Source organism: Tinamus guttatus, unplaced genomic scaffold, assembly GCF_059628265.1.
Source record: "Tinamus guttatus ecotype Peru unplaced genomic scaffold, ASM5962826v1 Tinamus_guttatus_pri_ptg000410l, whole genome shotgun sequence".
NCBI lineage: Eukaryota > Metazoa > Chordata > Aves > Tinamiformes > Tinamidae > Tinamus > Tinamus guttatus.
This window is the reverse complement of record NW_028288944.1, coordinates 43,496-58,159: the sequence shown is the minus strand read 5'-3', so window position 1 is coordinate 58,159 and position 14,664 is coordinate 43,496. Positions and strand designations below refer to the sequence as shown.

At 38.0% G+C, this 14,664-nt stretch overlaps 1 protein-coding gene across 1 annotated transcript in view; it reads right to left on the bottom strand.

The window, feature by feature from the left end:
- Window positions 1-14,664, bottom strand: part of GRIN3A (glutamate ionotropic receptor NMDA type subunit 3A) — a 72,934-nt gene that overhangs the window by 26,708 nt on the left and 31,562 nt on the right. Inside the window, exon 4 of the mRNA XM_088531366.1 lies at window positions 10,499-11,546. Within this exon, the coding sequence (XP_088387492.1) occupies window positions 10,499-11,546 (1,048 nt within the window). The remainder of the gene's footprint in view (window positions 1-10,498; window positions 11,547-14,664) is intronic.

The following is a 14,664-nucleotide window of genomic DNA, read 5'->3' as shown; positions in this document are numbered from 1 at the left end:
TCAATTACTTTATTCAATATTTTTGTGGTTTACATTACATTTGGTTTCACAGGTGTCTTTGCAACATGTAGGAACCCTAGATTTTCAAGGCACAAATATAATGAAAACATGGTTGCAGCTCCAGAAAGGCAGGATACACAATATGGTGAGAAAAACTACCCAGTGTGAAGAACATACATTTATTGTGGAAAATCTGTGTCCTGCCTGCATAGTTCTCCACAGTAAATAGAGTTTGTACGTGCATGTGTAAATGATGAGGGGAAAAATACATATGGAACAGATGATTGCAATGCCTCCACTGTATTCCTGACAACTTTAACAGAAACTAGTCATTCAAGCAGGAGATACTGTGCTATCTCAAGCTACTTAATATGTGGAGCACTATGGGGTCTCCACATGACATGGCTTGTTCTCAAGCATGAATAAGCCGTGGCATCTGCTGAAAAGTGGTTTGGTGTTGCTTTTTTCTGTTCATGTGATCTTGCAGGAAACTGTGACGATGTAAGCAAAGTACAACACTGAGTGGTTGTTGCTAAAAGGAAATTATGGCTAAATTGTATAATCAGTGAGATTAATGTATCTCAGTGATTTAAGTCCAGCAAATGCTTTTCCAGTACTTGATTGATGGGATAGAGTAACTGCCTCACTGATCTGCTTCAAAGGATGTTTTGTGCACCTTGATAGCCGGTTGGAGGAGAAATGCTTATGGAACTTGATTTCTAATCTGCTACTCAAATCATTAAAATGATTTCATCATTCACTCAGTTAGCCTTTGCCTTCCAAAAATACACGACCTTCTGTTTCCATTAATTATTTGATGATGGAAATGAGAAAAGAACTACCTTTCAGTGAAGCTGGAGTGCCAGTGACTGCATCCTGCAATGTCTCCTACAGTGTTAACATGGATTCAGCTTTTACCACCATCTACAATATCGCTTTTTAATTTTAATAGATCATAAAAAGGAGGCACAAAAAGTGGCCAAAATAACTTTCCTAAGTATTCCAGCAACTTTGAGGAAAAAAATATTATGGAAAGATAAAATATTAAAATAATATTAAAAATATTATGGAGATATTATGTAGCCCCACCACATAATAATAATGCTTGTTACCTGATATAACACCATGTGTAGTGCTTAATGAACAACTCATATAGGAGCAGAAATCATTACTAATGACAAAATGGTTTCTGCCAGTTGCTGCAGAACCTTGAACAAATGTTCACTTCCAACTGTTAATCTCCAGAGGGTGGTGGCATTAAGTAGTTGGCTCTGCTGTGAAGAACGGAAAATGCTTTTGGGGATCTGCAGTTTTGCAGTAGGACTTCCATTTTTGGCATATGAAGCAGTAGTATTTTATCTTGCCTTATAGCTAATACATTTAAGTGGTTGTCTAGCTTATAGATTTGTCCTGACCCAGTAATAAAAGAAATAGAGTTAATAATCACAACTAAGTTTCATGGGAAAACAAAATAAAACAAAACAAAGCAACATTACAGAACTCTCTTCAAGAGCTTTCCCCAATTTATCTGTATCAGTTTTTGAAAAGTGACTCTTGTGAATATTTATGGGGTAGGGAGGGAAATGAAAGAAAGGAAAATTATTCATAGTGAAATGCATGAATTTCGAATTTTACAAGATGAAAATGCACAACTGAACCCAAAGTGAGGCTTTGTTCAGGTATTAGCTCATGTATTTCCAGGACTGGGATGCGAAGGTTTCCAGGGTCTTCGGGAGCCAGTGCATGTAGGATAGATCTGGAAGTTCACCTTCACTTCTCTAGTTCAGAAAGTGTCAGTGGAGCTGACACTTGGCTTACCAGGATAATGTCAGACTTTTTGTTAAACATCTTGTCACTTTGAATCAAGCTCAGACAGGTCATAAGTTGTCATATATCTTTACAGCTGCATTGATGTCTACGAGCAGATTTAATCAGGAAACCAATGCACAGTGCAGCCCTGGGAGTTTATTTTCCATTATACCAACCCAAGCATACATGAAAAGAAAGTGTTATTTAGACCTCTATTTAAAAACATAAAATCTCTTTATTGACACTTCCACTGAGAGTGCTAAGAATTAATTATAAGGCTGCTCTATTCCTGTGTGCTGCAGAAACCTTATTGCTAAGGGGTAACACTGTTCTATGGAAGTGTTAATTTATCAGGATTGCTCTGTTGGTTAGATTGCTGGGCAGTGCCTTAGAGCGAAAAGCTCCACAAGAGCAGAACTGAATAGCAGTGTAAGGGTGTGTTTATCTCTCTTCAATGGCACTTAAGAGTTTCCTGGACAGAGGGATCTTTGAGCTGGAATTTATTCTGCTGGATTGCAGAGCTGAGAACTGCAAGATACTAAGTGTAAATAGTTGTAGGCAAAGTAGGCAGATTTAGGGGGAAAAATAAAGGAACGTAATTCTTCATGGGAAATAGATCACTGGTTCTGATTGTACCTTAGCACAAAGCAGACATAAACATGTTCTAGATGGAACCACTTATCTACTGTGTTATTTTTCTTCTTATCAGTAAAACAGTGCTAACATTGCCTTGAGACAGCTGAAGTCCAAAATGACATGGGAGATTTCTGGCTGAATAGCCCCTTTCTGCTTCCACTTGGGCCCTCACATCTGCTGAAGAAAAGGCAAGGGAGAATCTTCCCTAAAATCAAGTGGCTGGTGGAGAGGGAAACCTAGCGTTACGGTAGCATATCATGTAGATAGCTTCCTAGACATCACGTGTTTTGAAATAATCTCCTTTCAGAACATCCTACAGACTTCAGCTAGTGCTGGTTGATTAGGACAGTGCTGCCAGCCCCTGAAGATATGGCATTTTTCTGCCTTGCCTGCCTCTCCCACCTAAATGGCACACGATTCAGTCAGTGCCCATGCTTGTACCCATGTCCAGAAAATGGGGCTTCAAATAGAGCTAAAGATCCTGGCCACTTTTCTCATTCTGAAGAAGACAGAGTTAATCAGGGGAAGGGGTTAGTTTGTACCAGTACAGAACCAGGTACCAGGAGAATCTGTTAAGCACAGTCTTCTGGGGTAACTTTGTCTGAACTTGTGAAGTAAGGGTAGTGCTCTGTGTTTTCCAGGAAAGGAGGAGACATCAGTTTCATGTTGCAAATAGGTCACTATTTACTAGAGTGAAAATAATGTGATTAGCATGCTGTCCTTAGAGACATTAGAGCTTTTTAATTGCCAACTGTGGAATTTCACATCAGCACAATCCTGATTTCTCAAATATGTTATCTGCTATACTAGCTTTTGCTTGAAAAGCATCAAATGAAGTTGAATGATAATGACTTTGCACCAGTGTTGCTTAGCTGCTGGTAGATTTAACTTTGCAGGTAAATGTTATTTGTGCACTTTTGGAATTAATTTTAAACATAGTGAATCATGTTAAGCACGAAGTTTAAAAGAAAAATAATGGGTTTATCTATATGACTATACCTATTCAGCCAGATCTTATCGTACTCAATGAGAACTCCGTTGTTCCAGAGAGTTTGACCTCTCTGCATCCCGAACTCCAACAGTGCTGGAACTCACTGAGGGCTTGAATCATCAGAAAGTTGAGCCAGGCTAGTATCCAGGTGTGTGTTTGTTGATCAAAATACAGCTATGACCTTTGTGAACAACAATAAATTTCCTTAATGCTACTAAGTCAGCTATATAATGATCTTCCATATGTCAGAGGATAAGATCAACATTATTCATGTTCTCCTCTATCTGCTCCTCTTCGCCGTTTACTCCACCAGCACCTCTCCTCATATTTTCTACTCACATTACTTCTTGCAAGGCTGACCTCCATCTATGGTGCTGTTGCTATTTCTGGTGGTCATTTTTAATAAAATGACGTACAGATGTACTGCACTCAAGAGTGAAAAGAAAAGAAAAAGATTTGGAGACAGCTGGAAAAACATTAAAACACATTAATTGTTTCTGGAGCAGAAAGAACAACCTACATTACCTACACCAAGTGCAATGAAGAGAACAAGATTTCTTCCCTCCCATCTCTCTTTCTACATGCTTCAGATCAATCAGTGTAGTAGGATAAAGAGCTGCTAAGGGAGTAGGTTACAGTACAAGCCATTTCATGTAGATTAAGACCAGGAACAGCAGAGAGTAGGTATGCAGCGATTCCAAAAGCATCAGTGCTGGCTGGAAGGCATTAAAACTTGCATCTCAGTGAAGAAGGAAATCAGATTTGGAGCACATATAGTGAACTGTGATAAGATGGGTATTGGCACGATAAATATGCAAACTAGTCAGCCTTCTACACTGTAACTTTAAAGTAAAGCCCTATAATGAGGTGATGGGGAACCTAAAAAAAATAACATTTTCACCTCCGTAAGTTGCAAATGCTGGTTTTTATTCTATCACTTCAATTTAATGTTTAATTTCTCTTTTGTTTTGGGTTTTCTTTTTTCACTTTGGTCTATATGAGATTAAAGTTCTCTTACGTTCAAATGCTTCGCTAACTCATTAATACTCAGAAAAGCACCATATACTAATTAGCAGGCTGTCATGATGTAAGTCATGATCTTCCTGTGTCCAGTGAAGTCATGCAGAGAAATCTGTCCATAGGTATTGCAGCCAACTTTGTAACTGTAAAAAAAAAGAATTCTGCAGTCCTATATAGAGATGCAAAAACCTCATGGGAGCTCTGAGAAGATTCCTTTTAACCTCATTGAGTTAATTGCTTGGATATTGAAATACAATTTAATGCATGTAATGCAAATTTAAGTACATGCTATTAAATTATAGATATTAAATAATAATATATTGTAAAATATATATAATTTTCTATTATACATACATATATGTGTTTAATACATAGAAGTGCTCCTCACAATGATTCATCATAGCTTGTTGCACTGACAGACCATGGCATGAGGTAGGCACAGCTACCATTTCAACTTTGAAAAGCTTTTTCTTTATTGTTATTTTTAAAACACTTCCCTGGCAAATTTATCAATAAACACTCAACACTTAGGGTTGCAGTCCAAAGCTCACTGAACTGGAGAGGAAATCTCATTAAACTCAGTGGTATTTAGAACATGCTTCTGACTGAAAAAGGTCAATGAACAAACTTGACCTTTCCTTTTCTGTGATGTGGTGTTGCTGAAGCCAATCTGCACTTATCTGCCCGTTGATATTCTTGTAATGTTTTGATAGTATCAAATAGGTAGTCCCTAACTGATATAATGATGGCCGTAAAGCCTCTAAATTACCTGATATTTTCATAAATCAAAAGTATAATTTTGCAGCATCATATTTTTAAAAGTGAGATATTAAATAGGTTATTTTAATTAAAAAAATCCAGGTGATTATAAGAATTGAAATCCTGAACAACAAAATCCCATTTAGAAGCATTTTGCTTTGATTATTCAGCTCGATTAGTTTTGCAACTGAAAGCATGGACAGCACATAGGAAGAGGCATTCTGGTGGTATACCAAACAGTGGGGGAGAGAGATTATCAGCACAAAATGGGAGACTGCTGAGCGTGAAATCCAAAGCTGTTGAAAGGACTTTTGAGACAGGGCTCACCAGGTGACTGTGGAGGTCTGCAGCGTTTGTACAACACTGCCCATGATGCTGGCCATGCTACTGCTCCACTGCGTTTAGTGGAGAGAAGTAGGCACTAATTGGGAAGAGCTTGAGCGATGTCATCCTGAAATAATTGTCTTAGGAGAATCACAGGTAGATGTGCCTAACTCTCTCAACCAACCATGAAAGCATATTGGAATGAGCAAATCATATGTAAATGTACCTGTTGGAGACAGGTCAATTTGCTAATGGCAGGATTCATAGGCCTAGCTCTTTTCATTAAATGGATTTTAGTAGCATCAGTTTTTGCTGTCAAAGTACAATGTGGAGATCACCTTTGGCAGGCTCAAGGGATGTTTTGAAGGCCAAGTGATCCGGACAAATTAAAATATAACCATAATAAATTAACACACACAGATGCTAAAGCAGATCCTAAAGACAGCAAAGAAAAGCTGACAGCTGTTGCAGAAATGATGATGTAAGATTTTTCCCTTGAAAAGTTCATTATGTTGAAAAATTACCCCTTCAGCAGAAAAAAAGGCCAGGTGGCGGACCACCTACTAGAAGATCTGTCCAGTTCTTCAGCTCCTGCTGTTGTATGCTATTTTCTTGGCATATTCGAATTGTGTCCTCTGTACTCCGGGCTTCCATAGTTGTTTTGCCTCAAATAATGTGGCCTATGCCTGATTTTTGTGTTTTTTTTTTCTGCTGCGTCTTCATCATGTGTTCTTCCATGAGAAGCCTGAAAGTCCCTGCTTTTCAAAGATTGTTATTTTTTGTTTGAAATTGATAATGAAGAGTTTCACTAGATCAAGGCCTTAGATTGCAGGCTTTTGGCAAAGGGTAGGCAGTGGGACTACACATGCAATTTAAAATAAACTCTCATTTTTTTCCATTCTGTGGAACCAAGACCCATATCACTTACACACAGATGGCATCACTTTACGGAAAACACATTGTGAATTAAACAGTGAAATACAGGGTTTTGTCACAATACTGCCTAAAAAGAGCCATAAAGGTGCAGGACTGAAGCAGAATGGTAGTTTATTCTCATTTTTGTATGTGGAGCCTCTTGCCTATTGACATGCCCCATCTCTCCTTAGCCTGTGCCTGCACCTTTGTGTGCTCAGCCTGCTGCTGTAGAGGTGCCATCGCCACCTGATAATGAAGAGAAGGACAGTGGTGGCCAGCTGACTTGGGCTTACCTGACTACATTTGAGTACCTAAATGCTTTTCTAGCACCAGCTCTGTTTTGAGGATTTGCTTACTGTGAGCTACTCGTTGCCACTATGAAAATATACATCAGGACTCAGGAAGGATATAAGCAACTTTTTCAAGGACAGCAGCTTTCTGAACTATGACTGAGCGTTGTGACATTTTCGAGGTACTAAGGACCTGGAAAATAAACAAGGGTTGGGAGATGTCAGGATCCATGCCAGCTGTCCTAGAGGCCACTACAAGCTGGTAGGACAATTCATCAGAGCAACTCAAAGGCAGTATGCCGGCTGGCATGCTTGCAGATTGAATTACTGACTTTCAAAGAAGTGGACTGACATGGAACTATTCTGTCAAATAGTCTGACTAGGAGGAATAGTGGATTTATTTTGGGGGGGGGGGCATCAAAAGATGTGACGTTAGGTGAAGAATAAACTTCTGGAATTCAAAAAAAGAAAAGGGACATAAGAAAAATAAGATAATCCACACAAAAGGTTTTTCCCCTTCTGCAAACAGGCTGTGAAACTTATCTGCCACTTCATCTGGGGAAATTAGGGCACTGCTGAAACTTTTATGCGAGTAAACATCACATTCAGGCTGTAGCTATCCTCTTGTGTTTAAACAGCACTCTGAATATGCTCGAGTGAGTGTTGCTTTCCCAAAGGCTGTGTTTACCAGTTTCCACCGGGAAGAGCTTATGGTTTATAATGCAAAGGAAGAAACAAAAGACTAAAAAAGGGATGAAGGAAAATATGCTGGGGCCCAAAATTGTCCTATTGCTTATAAAAGTAGGATTTTAAGGTGTCAGAACATCGTTTTACTATTTCTGCAACTTGCTGCCTGTGTAAGTGTTGCAGTTCCCGCTGTAAAGAAGTCACCTGGAATGCGCGCGGCATGGTGCCTTTCCAGGACTTTGTAAGTCAGGCAGACTGCCATGGCTCTCTGCCTTTGTGATGTGACCTTCCTGAGGAAGCTGTACTTGGTGCCCCTGCTTGCTTCATCTTGTGGGTAAACTGAATGCAGATCCTTTATTTCAGAATGTGATGAGAAGGACTGGAAACAGCACAAAAATAGATGGAATACTTCATTATTCTCAGAATTGTCAGATGGATAATCTGGGCCAAAAACAAGTAAATGAGGCAGCTAGTTTTGATGGACAACACAGAAGTTTGGCTCTAGTTACTTTTGTTAAGGTACTGTGGAAGAGTAACACAGAAAACACATAGAATCACTCCAAAATCAAGACGTATTTCAAGAACTTAATTCTTCCTCCTATTTTTTTTTCCCCTTATGCCCTCATTAATGGTTCTTGTGTTACTGGCCACTCCTGTTTTCCACAACATGCTGATATTTCAACAATTCACTGCTTCTAATTCTAAATTGTTAATACATTTTAAAATTTAACTCAAACCTTTAATTCCGCAATACATTGTATATTAGTGGTTATAATGAAGCTCACCTTCTTTCAATTGCCAAAAAAAAGCGTTGTGCTTTCAAGCATCCAACAACATGGAATCACTGTGATTCCTTCGCTGAGCCATACTGACCAAACGCTAAGGAAAACTATTGTTTGGTCAACTAAGCATCACAGTAATAACATGTGTATTCATAGTAAGATGGATACCATTTATTCAGGCTATAACTAACCTTCCTTCCCCTCCTCCTTTCTCTTTTTAAGAAGAAGACAGAGAACATAAGTATTCCTGGGCAACAGTGACTTTAAATACCATGTTTCTTATCTTGATTTTTTTTTGATTTTTCTTGATTTTTTTTCCAGATTGCATTTCCCTCCTGACTGTTTGCAAGCTCAAATGAGATTTACTGTATGTGGCTGCCATCTTGAAGAAATTAGATGTATCTTTCATCACCTCAAGAAGGTTATTGATGTATTTTGAGCTTTTTTTTTTTAATTTCAGAAGTACAGGACAAGGACATATTTGTCTAGAGAGCATCAAGAGAATGTTTAAAATGTATTAATATTTAAAAGATTATTTTTGCATTCTGATGTCATACTTTTAAAATGATAGTATCCACTACTGAAATGAAAGAGGCAAGCACATCTCAGAACAACATAAAATCTGTAAATCATGTAAAATAATTATAAGTAACTAAAGCACTGCATGTACCTCTACAACTGTTGTGACACCAATACTTCCAAACCGAAGCTGTAAAAGTCAGAGAGGTTTTTGAAAAGACAGAGATCAAGTACTGCATAGAAAGCAGTCAGCACTTGTTCCGCTATATATATAACTATTCCTATAGGTCAAGTTAAGACTTCTGCAACAAATGTGTGAAGGAAATATATGAAACTCTTCTTGCACTTCATCTTACAGCAAGCCATTCTTTCCTATAAAGTCTACTTCATCTAAATACCACATCATAAATTGGTAGCTACCTTCACGTTTAGCCCAATATACTCCATGAAGCAGTGAACTTTCCTATGACTACCTAAGAAGTGCTATTAATTCTACTAATTTAATAGGATCATTGATGTTGTTAAGCCCAAGCCATAAGTGACCACTGGTTCAGTTCTGTGTTTGTAGCATCTCATATGCTGCAATATTTTGTGCTTGATTTTGTATCCTGCTGTCAAGGTGATCCAGTATGGCTTTATATTAATTTCATTTTCTTGTAATTGTAGAAACGCCTCCAAGCCCTGAATTCCATCTGCGGTTACAACAACCATGAATAAAAAAACAGGATAGAAACTGAAGGGATTAAATTTCATGGATTAGGGGATACACATGCAAAGAGTAGAGTATCCTCATTTCTAAGTCAGCATTACCACTCAGGCAGTGAGTGACCCAGACTGAAGAAAACAGGTATGTCTGGAACTGGAAAAGTTCAGCCTAAAATTCTTTAACCTCTCATTTGCTTGCTCAGAATGCTTTGAGTAAAAAAAATACATTATTCCAGACAATGCTGAGACTTACATGTATGTCATGAGCAATGCAATATTTATGACTTTTTTCTGTTGATGGGAGAGGCAGGTCACTACTAGCAACCAGGTATAGGACAGGCACTAATTTTAGAGTATCTTAGGCCAACAATAGCAAGTAGTGTTCTTTCTTTAAAATACTTCTGCAGGTAAAAATTTTGTCTACACTGGAGGAAGTTAGTCAGAAGTTGTATGCAGAAGATTAAAACAGAAGGGTCATTACTTTGAATGAAAAGTTTACATAAACTTTTACAGGGCAGAAGCTGGCCTTCCTTGTCCAGAGGAACAGTTTCAACAACTTATACAGCTTAGGAAAGAAAAATAAATGATCGGTTCTTCAGGTGATCTTTTTTTCTGGTAACCCCATAGAATTTTTTAAGTGTTCTATCTAGAATGTTAGTGGTTATGGCTTCATAATTCAGATTTTTGGGGATAGATCTTAGGACGACCCAAATCATCAAACTGATCCAAACAATGACAGCCAAAAGAATATCAGAATCAAAACATAAACATTAGTCTTTATATGGAAGCCACTTGTTACATGCAATGGACAAACCTAAATCCTTGACTCTCCTTCTCCCTTAAGTTTTTTAACACTTTAAAAAGCATATCTGTTAAAGATGCTTTCACTGAAATTTTCAACTAAAGTATAGGTAGATGATAATTAATTGTAGCACAACCACTGTTTTGTAGACAGACTGCTTTCTGATTTTATCAGAAAAAAAAAGCACATAAATTCTGCAGCAGACAATTTTGACTGAGAAGAAGAAAATTCTGAGTGAATAACAGTAGACATGCATTACCTTTGGGTCATGTATTCCAGAAAGCTCTTCATAGATCTTCTCTCCTACCATGACAGCAGCTAGGTTGGCTGTGTATGTGGACAAACAAAACAAACAGAAAATAGCCCAGAGATTCATTAAAAACCTTCCAGTCCAGCACTTGGGTGGTTTGATGGCAGCTGTTCTTCCAAACAAAATTGCATAACAGACATTCAGGGCTGAAGAGAAGGAGAACACTTTGTTTCTATTCCTTCCTTTGGGGGTCATCCCAAAAGGACTTTTCCACTCATACAAGGTGAGGAAGACAGCTGTAATATGGAGAGCCACAAATATTCCTAGCCACATAGTCCAGTGAAGTGGCCACATAAAGGCTCCAATTGGTGCTGCTGTGTCTCTGGTCCTCACCAGGATGCCCAAGCTGGTTGAAAAGAAAGGGCTGGTGAAATCAATCACTTGGCTGCGGGCTGTGTTGATGCTAAATGATGTCACTGCCATGTGAGCTGTCCCAGCAAGAAGATCTCCCACCAGTCCAGTCCAGTGGCTGTTCTTCCAAGCACCATATTTTCCATCACCAACAATGTACAAGTCAAAATCAAAGTTCATATCTTCAGCCAGCTTCTCCAGCAGGTCAATGCAGTAGCCATAGCAGCACTTCTTGAGCTCAATGGGCACAGTGTCATTCCCTCCTTGAAGAGTTTCAAACAGGTTGTCTAGCACAGTTGAATCATTGGTCATAGGATCCAGGCACAGCTGCCCTGCTGGGCAAAGACCTTCATCATCCACATCTCTTGTGAAGACGAATGGGTGCTCAATCAAAGTCACCACTCTGAGGTGCAGCCGGGTAGGATGTTGCATGTGATTTTTATGTCTCTGGGCCTGTTCTGGCCATATCCCATAGTCCATGATTATCTTTCCGTCCTGCCAGCTCCCTAGACGAGTCCACATGGGGTTCCCAACGGGGTCATGCTGCAGATTCCAGATAAAGAAGTTGTTTTCTGAGCTGACAATGGAAGACCCTTTCACCTTTATATGGCCACTAAGTCCTTCAAAGGTTGTGTTGGCTAAAAACCTGTCGGAGGGAGAAAGTAGAGTAAGCAGAAACAGATCGCTGAAGCTGTATGCTGTACAAGACATGATGGTTTTGAGAGTACAGAATGAAAGTAGGAGATCTAGATGAATGTTCACATCTGTCATAGTTCCCCTATGACATGATCAACAAGCCACTTAATTTAAGAATAAAAAACTTGTGAATGTTCTCTCTCTTGTTTATATCTTGTATAAAGTAAATGAAAACCCTTCAGGAAGGATGGACTTTTTACTCATTGGAAGAACTGAATAAGGGATTTTTTTTTTCTGTTAACTTTGCCTAATAAATAACATATAGATTAATTCTAAGGTGAACTCAATAGACTTGCAGCTTTTTTTTTTCTAAATAAAAATACGTATCAAAAATGGGGTATTAGTAATGATGTTTAAAATATCCTTCCAAGGAAAATTCTCTATTCTTAGTAGTATTTAGCTTATGTAAGAGGTGATAGTGAAGAGCTGTCAACAACTTTCAAACACTCTGAAGTGAACAAATCTTGTTTTCAAAATGCAAATTTTGGCATTCACTGTTAGCCACCTTAGCATGAAGAAATGGACTCAGATAAAGATGATTACCTCAGAAGAGACGGTTTTTATTCTTAAAGAGGAAAAAAAAAGTTTATTAAAACGTCTACAAAACTATTTTTATATTGAGCTAGTAAAGTTCCTCGTGGTTGTCCTCACTTGAAAAACTTGTCATTTTAGCATCTCGTATAATGAGTTATCACACGGACAAAGGAGCATAGATCTGAGCGTGAAACAATTGTTGTAAAGAGTTTTTTTGGTTTTTTTTGGGGGGGAGGAGGGGAAGCATATGGGCTAGCATAACTTAACTCTGTTAATAAGAAGGTGCTACACATTTTTGAGGGCTTTAGAGGTCCCCTACTAATACTACATAAGCCTTAATAGTGTGATTTCAACAGAAACAATTGAGTTTTATTGCAAATAACATGGTGTAAGATTAAAAAAAAAAAAGAGCACATGCTTTTCAGGAGAAAGACTATTTAGCTGTTGTAGTAGAATACAACATGTCACATTAGTCTTAGAAATTGGATAGAAGCAAGTATTGATATAGGCGTAAAGACAATAGCTGTCATTCTAGTTTCAATGGACAAAACATAAACTGTAAGTAGTCTTAATCGTTTGTCAATAGTTAAAGTGGAAAACAATAACCTTAAATTGATTTGGAAAAGGTAGATGCACATTTTTGTCTGAACTTTACCTTTTATTATATTTTGATGGGTTTTGGTGAATTAGGAGCAGTTAAAACTCCTAACTTTATAGGTCTTGAAGTCATGTCAATTTATTATCCCCAGCAAAGGTCAAATTTACGAAACTAGATGAGATAATTCCTACTGTGGTTTTGTGAGTGACCCTTCTCTAAAATGGCTTCAGTTTGAGTATGTTGTGTTGCAGAAAATTGATGCAGTCAGTATGGTCAAAATCAATTGATTTGTATGTGTCTCACTCTGCATGAGAATTGTACCTAAAAATGCATATAGATATTTGTATAGGGGAACTGACCCACATTTTCAAAATGGGTTTTTACCAATTAATCTAATACTAGCTAAATGATACTGTAACTTATTAATCAGTGGTGTTTGCTGGTGATTTGACTAATGCTCTCCTCCCATTTTTTGTTTTATATATATTTAATAGTGTGTGTTGGTACGTGTTTGTGTATGAAAATGTAATCAAGGCAAAGTTTCTAGGAATCCTAGAAATTCAAGGCAATCCTAGGAAAGAAAGATGACCCATAAGCTTATCTGTTTTTCATCTGTCTTCTCAATTAAAAAAAAAATCCTCCTTTTTCCTTAGGAACATTGCGGGGCTTATACGCTGAGATCATCACTACTATAAAAGCAGTGAATGTGTGGATGTATCTGTGTGTGAAATTTTGCAAGAAGTGGTAAGTGTTGAAAATAGTGTTTGCAATTCAGAAAATGCAAAAATTAAGGCAGCTGAATTCTCACATGGAATAAACCAGTAAATCTCTGATATCTACAGTTTCTATTACAATATAACTTGGAATACTACAGACCAGGTGTCTTGAAAGTAGATGAAATTACAGAATAGTGCATTAGATTTATTTTCAACAGATAGAATGAGAACAGTGCAATTTATGCACTGTGTTCCCTGAGTTTTACAGTAGAAATAAGTGTGCCCATGAGAATGAATCAAACCCTCTGTACCTCTGGGGGCTGAACTGTGTTAGAAGCATTTACCTGAGAGATTTAGTAGCACTTAAATATATGTATCTTCTGCCTTAGCAAAGTAGAGGTTTACTTTTACAGCTGATTTGCATTTTCTATGTCTTTGGTAGTGACAGGAAGTTAGTCAAAATAAATGAGGGAAACCAAGTGAGAGACACGTTTTAACAATGCTTTGCTATATATGCAGATGGTAATCGTTTCTCTGTGCTATATGCAGCACTCGTATGCAGTAAAAGCTATACGCAGTAAAACTCGTAACAGAGGCTTCATGGAGAAGTTGCCTTCGTCAACAACTTTCAGACACAGGTAAAACAATAAGAGAGCTTAACTACATGGGTTAGGCTAGGAATCTCCAGTGTTGTGAAGTCTTTGGGAATTATAGTTGCCGAGTATCACAGACACACTGGCAATATCTGAACTTGTTCTTTTAAGCTGGCTTCCTTACAGACTTGTACAGAAAGACCACGTGCACAAGTTACAGAAGGTAAAGGAACAGATCCTCAGATTAGGCAACTGATTTAATTTCCTCCTGGTTATGTCATTATCAGTGAGCTGGTGATCAGACCAATAGGACATGAAACTGCTATCAAAGCTTTGCTAGCATTGCTTCAATTTAGCTAATGACAATGAGATCAAACTGTGCTGTTTGCTCTTTGCAGCTTTATTCCTGTTTTCAATGTGTGTTGTTGTAATAATGGCTTATTAGAGCTTTAGCAGTTCTGTCATATCCTGGCAGAGATATCTCTGTGGCACTTTTGAGAATGATTTAATTAAATGATTTCATTTTCACTCAAGCTTGATGTCTTAGTTCTTCCCTTTCTTTCTGAACAGTTTACAAGACGCAATAACCAGAATGAGCAGCCAGTCAAATAGCAAGCTGCTGATGCT